Raw genomic sequence first — 12,851 nt, 5'->3', positions numbered from 1 at the left:
TGATTTCTTCAAACTTTATGTCTAGCTGACTATATTGTATATTCCTACTGTGGAGCTTTTAAATAAGTTTCCACAAAGATAAACTCTATCTAAACGCAAAATCACTAATATTTCCCTACAACAAGCTACTGGGAAAAAAAAGAATAGAAAAAAGAAAGTAGGGAAGGATGATGGATAAGAGAGAAAAAAGAGCTATAATAAGTTATAGAAATTTTACAGTAGGCCCGGCATGGTGGCGCACACTTGTAATCCCCGTGCTTGGGAGGCGGAGACAAGAGGATCGCGCGGGTTCAAAGCCAGCCGCGCCGGCTTAAGAGACCCTGTTTCCAAATAAAAATATAAAATAGGTCTGGGAGTGTAGCCCAGAGGTAGAAGGGTTTCCAGGAACCCCAGTACCACCGAAAGAAAGAAAGAAAGAAAGAAAGAAAGAAAGAAAGAAAGAAAGAAAGAAAGAAAGAAAGAAAGAAAGGAAGGAAGAAAGAAAGAGAAAGAAAGAAAGAAAGAAAGAAAGAAAGAAAGAAAGAAAGAAAGAAAGAAAGAAAGAAAGAAACTTTATAGTAGCTACTGAGGAAAAGAGCATCTCTACATGAACAGTCCTCGGTATTGACAGAGTACACAGTGAAGAAGAGCTCCATACTACTCTGCTTTTAACTTACTCTTATAGAAGCACCAAAGGCATATCTACACTCAAAAATATTAGAAGCAAAATAGGGAGCAACTTGACATTACCATTTTTCTCTCGATAGAAGTGGAGCAAATTGAAGAAACAAAGTGTTCTTTGATGCGCGGGCAGCAGGCAGAGATGGCCGCGCTATAAAACGGAGCTGATGAGAGGCAGCGTACATTCATTTCTCCTTTAAGTTGCTTGCCATCAATTGTGGGTCCCGCATAATAGCTGACTGTATGATTACTTTCCCTAAGAATAGTCCTTTGTACAGCACCCTTGAATATTTCAGTACTGGTTACTATACTTTTTTAAAAAGGCACAAATACTATATTTGTTCAAAACAAAAAAGGAATCAATTATTAAATCATCTTTTCTAAAAACTCACCATTTATACATAAAACACTTTTGGAAAACAAATATTCTCTGCTTCTGATGTTTTTAGTTTGTTTGGCACTCATTAACTTCAAAGGTATGATTTCAGCAGTAATATAATTTATCAAAAGTGGAACTCACTTGTTCATTTGCATTCTAGCTACTCTGCCCAGCTCCGCTAAAGGAACATGCATTCTTTATAAATATTCCATACCATTAATGTTCTCACTTGACGCTTTGGTTCGCATGGTATCTGAAATGCCAGCTCCACTCAGGTCCCCGTCCACCAGCACAGAGGTGTACATGGCAGCTCATGCCCCGTGTACACATCACCACCAAAGAGAATCACTACCAAACATGGGTTTTAATTCACAAAGACACAGAAAGTTTGATTCTTGTATCTATTTTTATAATACTTGGAACTAAATGATCAGCTTCTCTGAAATAATCTCATAATTAAATAATTTCATAATCATAGTGCTTAATTCATTACAAAAGTGACATCCTTGCAACCAAGGTTGGTTTGTTTCTATTGCTATCCTTTACTTACTATGGATAAAGGTGGCATCCATCAGAGGTTCTGCACAAATGATCCCCTCTGTCTAGAGTGCCCAATGCTCCCTTTCTCACCCAACTAAGGCAAACCCACTTTCAGATCTTAATTCAAAAGGCCCTTGTCCAGGACAGACTTCCCTGAGTGGCCTCCAGGCCAGAGTCTAAATGAGAATCCCCTGTTAGATGTGTTCCAGTAGCTTCCTGTGCACTTACTTGCCATCTTGTAGAATCATTATAAAACTGTCTGGTTCTTGATTAATATCCATTTTCTACACCAGACTGTAAGCCCTAGCAGACCGGAGACTATGCCTGTTGTGTTCATGCTGTACTCACAATGCCTGGCATGTAGCAGACACTCAGTATATTTGCTGAATGAATACACAAACAGTATCATGTCCTAACACACTGCCATAATAAATGGTCAGCCCAAATAAGGACACAGTGGGAGAGAGAAGAAAATCCCTTCTGAAAACTGTCTAGCAAGCTGGCTTCCACACAGTATCAGCACTAGTAAACTGATTCTTCTCAGTGAAGCTGGTTTTGTGCTAGGATGATAATCCTGACAAAGAATTAATTTAGTCCTAAGAATATAAAACCATGATAAGGAGGATTAGGTTCATCACGTGTTATAAAAAAAAAACTAACAGCTTAAATGTGATACATGCATATTTCTTCCTCATTGTAAACCAGGTCTACAGGAAGTCACCCGTGGTTGGTATGTCATTCTTCATGATAAAGACTCAGGTTTTCCCTGTCCTGCTGTTCTATTCTCCTTAGTATATACTTCTCATGATCCACAATGACTGCTCAAGTCCAGCCATCCCATCCAATTCCAAGCACCAAGAAGAAAAGGGTTAAAGAAGGGTAATGCTCTCCCCCCCCCCTTCTGAAAAATCTCACACATAGATCCTACAGCCAGAGTGTAGTCACATAACCATGACTCGTGTCAATGGAAGCTAGAGAAAGTAGTCTTTAATCTTGGGGAATTTTAGATTGCTTCTAAAGAAAGAAAAACTATATTGGGGGACAGTTAGCAGTTTCGGCCACAAATTGCTCAATGTATTGTCCAATGAGTTCTGCAAATGTGTTCTTAGTTTTAGTTTTTGTCTTGGCAAATTTTTGTAACATTTATACTGCCTCAGAAGCAGACTGGATGTTTCACGTTTTATAAACCTGTCGGCTCCATTATGCGCCTCCCTCCCTTTAGTGATCAGTCTTTGGGAGTTTCAATGTCTCAGTGGATTTCAGAGCCACTAAAAGAGATGGAGCTGAAGCCAGGTGTGGAGGTGCACGCTTGTAATCCCAGCATTTGGCAGGCCGAGACCGGAGGATCATGGTTCGAGGACGGCCTCAGCTACTTAGTGAGGCCCTTTGCAACTCAGTGAGACCCAGTTTCAAAATAAAGAATAAAATATAGGGCAGTGGATGTAGCTCAGAGGTAGAATGCCCCCAGGTCTACAAAAACAAGAACAACAACAACAACAAAAAGAGACGAAGCTGTGAGCAGGTGGGGACAGCAAATGCGGCCGCCTGGTCCTTCTCACAGGGCTTTGGGGAGAGTGTTCAGCCACATCAAGGGTGTTTGTGTTTCTGCAAATCACTCAAGCACACTTCTTGTAACAAATGAGTTTGAAGTCACATGATTCCTATATTTCTTATAACTTATGAGTTTGAGGTCACATGACTTCTTTATTTCCTAAAATACCAACAGTTGCATTGTTGGTTGTAGAAGAAAACTTAGAAAGTATACAGGAAACAGGTCAAACCAAATCCATATCTTCTTTTTTTTTTTTTTTCAAATCCCTATCTTCTTTAAAAAAAAAAAAAAAAAAGAGGGAGTTATTTAGGCTTCTGCTATCAGTTTCCCAGCATTTCAGAAATTAAGAAGAGCTAGATAAGAAGAAAGGTGGGAATCATTAAAACTGTTCCAAAAACAGCCACCTAGCGACACTGGTGACGCCTACTAGAAGTCTAAAGGAAACCTCTACAGCATTCCTGGAGCCGCTTCCTCATTTGCTCCCAGTGAGTCTTGAGGGTGTTAATGCTTGAAGCAAGCCTTAGGGTTTTTTGTTTTTGTTATTTTGTTTATTTGCTGTTTTTGGTTTTTGTTTGGTTGGTTGGGTTTTTTTGTTTTGCTTAACCACAACAGAACATGGTAATATTTCACTGTGGATAAAAGTAATCTCAGAAAGCCAGCTCCAAGGGTCTGGTATATTACATAATAAGCAATCCTCACAAGACCATGGCTACTTCTTCCCAATGCTGCTCTGCACCCTCTCTTCAAAATAAGTATTCTCCCGCCTGTGTGGTCAGGAGTGTCCACAGGCAGCCAGCCTGTGACCCAGGCCTCTCCACCAGCTCCCGCCATGTATGACCCATGGCTGGCAAAAACTCAGAAGATTCTCACTGACATTGAATACATTTGATTTTTGGACTGGAGGTAACGCAAAATCTTATGCATCCCACAGGGATCATGCATTGGTAGTTTATTCCTTCTTTCCAGAGTAAATTTTCTTTTTCTGGATCTTGGTCATCTTTCTGAAACATACCAAGAGATCAGGCCTGAAAATTAAAGGGAAATTTTCTACAACCACAGAAGAGTCCTAGAAAAATTCATGGAAGAGGAGTAATAAAAAAAAAGAAAAGGAAAACCATGTGTGGTGGCACACACCTTTAATCCCAGTACTTGGGAGGCTGAGACAGAAGGATTGCAGGTTTGAAGCCAGCCTCAGCTCAGTAAGACACTCAGAAACTTGGCAAGACATTCTTTCAAAATTAAAAAATAAGGAGTGGGAGGGTATATCTTAGAGGTAAAATGCCCTGATTCAATCCCCATTACAAAAAAAAAAAAAAAGGAAAGGAAAACAATTAAATTTGTCAAATTGATCTGGGTGTAGTAGTGCACTACTATAATCCCAGTACTTTCGAAGTTGAGACAGTAGGATCACAGGGTGGTGGTCAGCCTCAGCAATTTAGTGAAATGCTCAGCCAACCTAGTGAGACCTTATTTCAAAACAAAAACAAATATGCATACCTATGTTCATAGTAGCACAATTCATAATAGCCAAAATATGGAACCAACCTAGGTCTCCATCAACAGAGGAATGGATTGCAAAATTACTGGAAATACACACAATGGAATTCTACTCAGCTATAAAGAAGAAGAAAATCATGCCATTCACAAGAAGATGGGAAGACCTGGAGAACATTATGTTAAATGAGATCATCCAAGCACAGAAAGAGAAGGGACATAGGTTTTCTCTAAGATGCCCAAACTAGGGAGCAGTGGGGATACCAGAGGGACTCCAGATAATGGAGGGGAAACCTCAGCAAAGCTAGAAGGGAAGGATAGGAGAGGAAGAAGGCTGAGGTTGATTAGTAGAGGAGCTGCATCTGAATATGTATAAAAGTTTAAATATAGCATGGTTAACCTGGACACTCATTGTTGGGAGGGGGGAAAGGGAAACGGCGGGGAGGGGAGAGGGCACCAAGCACAGTCTAAATGTATACCACTTTCAATATGTTCCAGATATAAATACATTTTTTTTAATTTTTTTAAAAAACAAAAAATAAAAAAGGGCTTGGGGTATACCTTGAAGGCAGAATGTCCCTGGATTCAATCCCCAGTAACACACACACAAAAAATATATATATATATCAAAGTGAGTGAGTGCTAATAAGACACACACACACACACACACACACACACACACACACACACACGGCTTAGCAATAGCCTAATAACCTTGGGAAACACTGATCAAACAAAGAAAAGGGTTTCTTTCTTATAGACCTTCTCCGAGTCTTTCATATTGCCAGTACGCCTTACAGAGCTCCAAAGGTATGCGGTAAAGAGATTTGCTACTTGAACTCTTATTCACCACAGTATCTTAAATGGCAAGTGTTCTGTATAATATTCATTTAAAAAATGCTGTGCTGGAAATATGTATATATTGAAATTAAACAGCAACTATGTCTAGGTGCTGAGGTTCATGGGTAATTTTAACTATCCCTATTTCCAAATTCTCTTAATAAATTTGTCTTGCTTGCCAGGCGTGGTGGCACTTACTTGTAATTCCAGTAGTTGGGAGGTGAGACAGGAGGATAGCCTCAGCTACTTAGTGAAACTCTCAGCAACTTAGTGAGACTGTTTCCAAATAAAATATAAAATAGGCCTGGGAGTGTAGCCCAGAGGCAGAATGCCCCTGGGTTCCATCCCCAGTGCCACAAAAAAAATTGTATTGCTTTTGTTATCTGAAAAAATTTATGTATTATAAAAGAAAAAAACACATTTCAACCTATGCTATTTTAATATTTTTAAAGATCAAAGTATCTGGAGGTAAGATTTTTTTCTTTCTTATAGAGATGCTTATCATTCTTTAATATTTATTACATGCCTCCGTTGTGCCAGGTTCCAATATTAATATGAGTAATTAAAGTGAAGAATTTATTTCAATGACTTGGTGGCCTGAAAGAGAAAAGGAAGTTCTTTAATAATTTTTCTTGTTGCTAGTAAGTAAGCTAAAAACATGCAACATAATAAAAAAACACTGTTACAACATTAATCTTAAAAATATAGTTGGGCATGGGGGTACACCTATAATCCCAGCTACTAAAGAGGCTGAGGGAGGGGGGGTCACAAGCTCAAGGTCAGTCTCAGAAACTTAGAAAGCCATGCTCAAAATTTTTTAAATGAGAGAAAATAAAAATGGATAGGGATATAGCTTAGTGGCAAAGCACCCTTGGGATCAATCACCAGTACTAGAAAAAAAAAAAAAAAAAAATATATATATATATATATATATATATATATATATATATATGCTATTGTGCTTCTCTTTCCTAATCATTTTTTTAATTTCCTTTTAGATTTAACTTCTTGATTTGTCTTTTTTTAGTATCCTATATATAAAAACTTGCTAGACTGCATTGTGAATAAAACTTTACCAATAACCCCTTATTTAGACACTATCGTTTATTCTTTCATCAATCGATGGAATTGTCCATTATGTGCCAAGACATGTGCTGATTATTTTAGAATGGTCCATGAAAACAGATCCTTCTTCATGACAAGTTATTTCAGTAGCTAATATAAATGTAAATAAATTTAATACTATTTATTAAATGGCAAAGTACTTAATATAAAAAACTAAAGTCATAACAAATCAATATAGCAAATATTTTGACATGATGGCATCTCTTTGCCTTACTTAATTTCAGTCTGATAATCCTAATAACTTGTACAATACAGAAAAGTAAAATCAAATACTACTTGCAGCCAAAAATCTTTCCAGTGGGCTTGACCTAAGGCCTTTTCCATTGCCAGTTACACCGGGTTTCTCAAAAGAGACAGGAGAAGCCAGGTATCAAAGTTCATCTTCAGCAAGTCTGCAAACCACTTTCTTGTTATATTTCTGTCCCCAATTACAACCACAGCATCTAGAATCAGCTGGCGAGGTCACCTCCCCGGGACCACCATGAGCAAAAGGTCTCTTCTTCTAACCCACAAGGCTGCCCTCCCTGTGGACCCTTCTCAGGCGGTGCTGGAGTAGCCACTGCCTCTCAGCTGGGAGGAAGGTCAACAATGGCCACATCGCTCTGGCCTAGGCCTGGATTCTCCTGTCAAGAGAGGCAAGGGGCTCTTCCTGTAAGCGGCCTGAGGTGATCTGTGAAAATGGTTCGCTACTCTCTTGACCCAGAAAACCCCACAAAATCATGCAAATCAAGAGGTTCAAATCTACGTGTTCATTTTAAGAACACCCGTGAAACTGCCCAGGCCATCAAGGGTATGCATATCCGAAAAGCCACCAAGTATCTTAAAGATGTCACTTTGAAGAAGCAGTGTGTGCCATTCCGGCGTTACAACGGTGGAGTTGGTAGGTGTGCCCAGGCCAAACAGTGGGGTTGGACACAAGGTCGGTGGCCCAAAAAGAGTGCAGAATTTCTGCTGCACATGCTTAAAAATGCAGAAAGCAATGCTGAACTTAAGGGCTTAGATGTTGATTCTCTGGTCATCGAACACATCCAGGTGAACAAAGCCCCTAAGATGCGTCGCCGAACATACAGAGCTCATGGTAGAATTAACCCGTACATGAGCTCCCCCTGCCACATTGAGATGATCCTCACTGAGAAGGAGCAAATTGTTCCTAAACCAGAAGAGGAGGTTGCACAGAAGAAAAAGATATCGCAGAAGAAACTGAAGAAACAAAAACTAATGGCACGGGAATAAATTCAGCATAAAATAAATGCAAATAAAAGTAAAAAAAAAAAGAGAGGCAAGGGGCCTGAGCCTCGGTGCCCAAGATGAAGCCAGAAAACCTCAGCATAGCATCTCCACAGCAAAATGGTCAGGCAAACCCTGTCAGCAGAAAGCCCAGTGTCAGACTCATCAGTCCACATGGCTAATTACAACCATACTCTAGGGCCACAAGTGCCACCATCTTCCTTACTTCCAGAACTGAGCGCACAAGGCCCACATTCTGTGACCGAGTAAATGAGTAGAAAACTTTTCTGCTTGTGAAAATTATATTGCCCTGCTCTACAGAAACTGAGTTCTAGAAAGTGTCCAGACTGCCTGCAATCTCCCTGAGCAAGTATACTAATGATGGGGCCTGTAATCAAACCTAGAAAAGATCTTTATTTAGGGGGATAAGTTTCCTCAAATCAACCAAAGCAAAACAAAACAAAGTCATTATATTTTAGTACTTATTGTACACACGTGTTTACCAAATATGTATTATACTTCTAGTTTACACTGCTGAAATAGTCTTTAAAAGTCACTATAAGCAAAAGCAGGAAGGAAGGCTTGTAAAAAGCTCTTAATGCCAGAATGATGGTACACACCTGTTATCCCAGTACTTGGGAGGCTGAGACAGGAGGACAGCAGGTTTGAGGCCAGCCTTAGCAACTTAGCAAGACTCTCACTAACCTAGCAAGACCCATTTCAAATTTTTAAAAAAGTTTAAAGAAAGGGCTGGGCATGTGGCTCAGAAGTAGAATTCCCCTGGGTTCAATCTCCAGTACCACACACACTGAAAGAAAAGCTCTTATGTAACCTAAGAAACCAGGAATCCAGTGCCATAGAAATGGAGCTTTCAGATCAAAACCAAAACAAAACAAAAACTTTATAAGTAAAAGGAACTGGGACCTAAACGCTAAATTTTCTAAGTGTTAACTGAATCAGGATTAATGCATTCATCCTAATGCTAGCATACTAAAACATACGTGAAAGGTAAGGATCTCGCCAAAGAGGACTGCTGTAGTCTGAGCAGCTATAACACAATGCCTTAGATCTGGTCATTTAAAAACAACAGAAATTGATTGCTCACCGTTCTGGAGGCTGAGAAGTGTAAGATCAAAGCACCAGCAGACTTGGTGCCTGGTGAGGGCCCTTTCTTGCTGTGTCCTCACATGGCAGAGGTGGCAAGCAGCCTCCCTCAGCTTCTGTAAGATAGTAATCGCCTTCCAAAAACCTTACCTTCTAACACTATCGCATTGTTGAAACGTGATTTCAGGGATACGAACACATTGAGACCATAGCAAGAACATATGAAAGACAATCATGTTTGTTATCCCAAACAATGCAGTTAAGAAATCAAATAGCAAGCCAGGCATGATGGTGTACACCTATAATCCCAGTACTTGGGAGGCTGAGACAGGAGGATCCCAGGTTTGAGGACAGTCTCAGCAAGTAGTGAGGCTCTCATCAACCCAGGGAGATCCTGTTTCCAAATAAGAAATAAAGTTGGCCTGAGGGTGTAGCTTGAAGGTAGAATGCCTCTGAGTTCAATCCCCAGTACCACAAAAAAAAAGAAATCAAATAGCATTACTAATAAACATGGAATTATTTGTCACTAATGAACAAAAGTACAAGATGGCATAAATAAAAGTTAGCAAACTATCGTCGCCATCATATCCCAAGATAAAAATATCAACACAACCAAATATTTTCCACAAATGGGAGCTGCACCTCCAAAGCACATAGAAATTCAAAGCAACTTTGATGGCTACAAATGACAGAGGCAGCCGCTGCTATTAAAGTTTCAATTTTCATAATAGTTCATGTCAGCAGCAACACAGAGAGTAATTTTAAAATGCTTGGACAAGACTCTCTTACGCAACTCCCCATAGTGTAATGGGAATATTGAAATAAATCTGTACCTCGTGAAATACAATGGCGTTAAAAGAAAGATGCTTCCCACCCTCTTGTTAACCGCACCAGTAAGAAGAATGTCTCATCAGCCTCTAGACGGGTTGGAATCTGAGCACCTGGCAGTGATTGTTACCTCCCTGTCTTTCTGAAGGAGCACTCCCGTATAATGCTCCTAATATTTATTAATCATCATTTCTATTCATTGTCAATAAGAGTATGTTGGAATAGAATACTGCATATGCCTCAAGCGTGAAAATTCATGTCAGTTAAAACCATTGCCAGTGAGACAGGAAAATGGAAGCTGGAAAGAATGACATTTACAAAGGCATTTCACTGTTCACTCCCACCCCAACAAATACAACTCATGCTAGCCTTTGGTTGGACAATTTCTTTCTTTCTCTTTCTTTCTTTCTTTCTTTCTTTCTTTCTTTTTTTTTTTTTTTTTTTTTTTTAGTACAGGGGTGGAACCCAGGGGCTTTTCTACCTCCTGGCTTTCCTCCCAGACCTATTTTATACTTTAATTGGAAACAGGGTCTCACTAAGTTGCTGAGAGCCTCACTCAGTAGCTGAGGCTGGCTTCGAACCTGTGCAGTCCTCCTGTCTCAGCCTCCCAAGCGCGGGGATGACAAGCGTGCGCCACCACATCCAGCTTGACAATTTCTTAAGAAAAGCCAATTCTACATTTCAGGCAGTAATTCATTCATTCTTATTCATGTCCATGTTCATTCTCCCTCCCTCCTTCTCCTCCTCCCCCTCTCTTCTTCTTCCTCGCTTTCTTTCTTTCTCTCTCTCTCTCTCTCTCTCTCTCTCTCTCTCTCTCTCTCCTGATTCTTGGCTGACCTATCATCCTCTATTCATAGTGAAAGCTCATATTCAGCCACTGACTGAGAGAAGCCAATCTTGAAGTTGTATACACGCAACGCATTTTCAGAAAAAATGTATGAAAAGTGTGACTCAGAAAGAAGGTAGATTCTAGGCTGCTCGTCGACCTTACAAAGTGAAAGGGCCATTTGCTACCTTTTTCTCAGGTAAAGGGGAAGGCGAGACTTAAGAGCAAACCTGTGCGAGGGATCCTTTTCCTCATGGTGGCAAATGTGCCTGCCCATCACAGCAGCGTGGCAGGGGCGGTCGGCAGCTGATGTGACTCCTGAAGACACTGAATGTCTTCACATTCAGAGAGAATTAATATAGGCTGGTCAAGTCAAATCAAAGTTATACCGTGTGTGTGTGTGTGTGTGTGTGTGTGTGTGTGAGAGAGAGAGAGAGAGAGAGAGAGAGAGAGAGAGAGAGAGAGAGAGAGAGAGATTGGAGACTGAACCCAGGGGAATTCTACCTCTGAGCTACATCCCAATCCCTATTTTATTCTTTTATTTATTTATTTATTTATTTATTTATTTTGGTGGGACTGGGGATAGACCCCAGGGGTCTTCTATCTCCGGGTTACACTCCCAACCCTATTTTATATTTTTTATTTGGAAATAGGGTTTCTTAAGCCAGCAGAGGCTGGCTTCGAACCTGCGCAATCCTCCCGTCTCAGCCTCCCAAGCCCGGGAATTACAAGCATGCGCCACCACGCCCAATTATTCTTGTTTGTTTTTTTGTTTGTTTGTTTTGGTTTTTTTTTTAGCTTTTATAACTTGTATTTGGCTTTCAGTGGTTAGTTCTCATCCACGTTGACTGCAGATTTTTGAAGGTGGTAACGGGAACGTCGGTGACCAAGGTGTGAAGTTTGTTGAGTGAGTCTTCATCCTCATTCCGCCTTCTGGAAAATCGCACACGAATCCGATATGGAACGTTCCTGATTCCTTTGGCCCAGACGGCTTTGTTGAGCCTGGTATCAATGCGCACATCTGGAGTCCCCATCTCCTTCATGGCAAATTTCCGAATCTCCTTGAGTGCCCGAGGGGCATGCTTCTTAAAACCCACTCCGTGGATGCGCTTGTAAATATTGATGGTGTACTCCCGCGTCACCACCTCGTTGATGGCTGAACGGCCCTTCTTCTTCTCGCCACCCTTTTTTGCGGGAGCCATTCTGCCAGGCCCAAGTTGGAAAGCTATTCTTGTTTTTATTTTGAAACAGGGTCTCACTAAGTTGTTAAGGACCTCACTAAGTTGCTGAGGCTGGCTTGGAACCTGCAATCCTCCTGTCTCAGCATCATCATTCCTGGTTGTGTAATTCTCCCAAAAACATTCTTAAAAACTAAGAAGGCAAGAGTAATAAAATATGTTTCCTAGAATAGCTCTCAGATACCATCTAACCTCTTTTACCTGATTCAAGACTAGAAAAGGGAAACAGGACAGAAAGTGTATTTTGGATTTTCCCCTAAAGCTGTATTCCTAATGCTCCATTCTATCCCCAACCCCAAACATGACGTCAGGAACGTGAGTAAGACGATGAGGGCCAGCCTTTGAAGAAGAAAAGGGTAGAGTGAAAGACGAGAGGCTAGCTATTCATGGAGACCATGAACAACTATGCCCTGCCAGGCATGGCTCCTGGATTCTCAAATTACTCTATAATCCCTGCAATGGGGGCTTATTCTCTGACGCCCCTGTGATGCCAAGGACCCCACTTTACAGATAAGGAAACTGAAACTGAAATACAAGTGATTTAGTAACTTATCCAGGATTACACCGCTAGGAACAGCAAAGCCAGAAATAGGCCCAGGTGACCTAACTCCAAGCCAGTGCTCAGAAAACCCTTGTTCTAATATCAACAGAGTAGAAATCGGGTCTCCAGGCCAACAACCTGGCATCTCCGTGTCGTTCCCACCTTATTTCCCTCACTTCTTCTTTGCATTTTCCTTGCTACTGGGCACGGCATCATGCACAGCATGCTCTCTACAGAAAACGACCTGATTAAATGAATGTCCATGCTAATCAAGGGGCATCAGTTTTAATTTCATTCAAGCACAAGCCTGCTAGAAAATGTAGTGGACAAGTAATTTTCATCTAGTCACTCAACCTTCATGAGAAGAGGCAAGATTCACATTATGGAAGAGAAAGATCTTCCAGGTTTTTCTCTACATGTGGGAGACTCTGGTGGCCACTAGCATTCTTTTATTCAAACAGCACACACAGGGATACAAAAGTTTTATGACAGAGCAA

General features: G+C 40.7%; 3 protein-coding genes across 3 annotated transcripts in view; 1 reads left to right on the top strand and 2 right to left on the bottom strand.

Annotated features, from left to right (window-relative positions):
• ANKRD44 (ankyrin repeat domain 44) overlaps nt 1–12,851 on the bottom strand; it is a gene marked incomplete at both ends in the record, with an annotated part of 322,519 nt that overhangs the window by 266,714 nt on the left and 42,954 nt on the right. The window lies entirely within an intron of this gene.
• On the top strand, nt 7,255–7,916 carry LOC308259302 (large ribosomal subunit protein uL22). The gene has a single exon (XM_080690225.1). The coding sequence runs from the start codon at nt 7,269–7,271 to the stop codon at nt 7,821–7,823; it is 555 nt and encodes a 184-aa protein (XP_080546351.1). The 5' UTR covers nt 7,255–7,268; the 3' UTR covers nt 7,824–7,916.
• On the bottom strand, nt 11,397–11,786 carry LOC308279848 (large ribosomal subunit protein eL31-like; the record flags this gene model as incomplete). The annotated part of the gene is made up of 1 exon (XM_080720042.1): nt 11,397–11,786. Exon 1 carries the CDS (start codon nt 11,775–11,777, stop codon nt 11,397–11,399), a length of 381 nt encoding a protein of 126 aa, XP_080576168.1. The 5' UTR covers nt 11,778–11,786.

This window comes from Muscardinus avellanarius (genome assembly GCF_963383645.1).
Source record: "Muscardinus avellanarius genome assembly, chromosome: 2".
Lineage (NCBI taxonomy): Eukaryota > Metazoa > Chordata > Mammalia > Rodentia > Gliridae > Muscardinus > Muscardinus avellanarius.
Note: the sequence above shows the minus strand (reverse complement) of the source record. Positions and strands in the feature narration are given on the sequence as shown.

Excerpts from the sequence above, each read along its gene's own strand:
- LOC308259302 (XM_080690225.1), top strand. The coding sequence starts at position 7,269 with ATGGTTCGCTACTCTCTTGACCCAGAAAACCCCACAAAATCATGCAAA.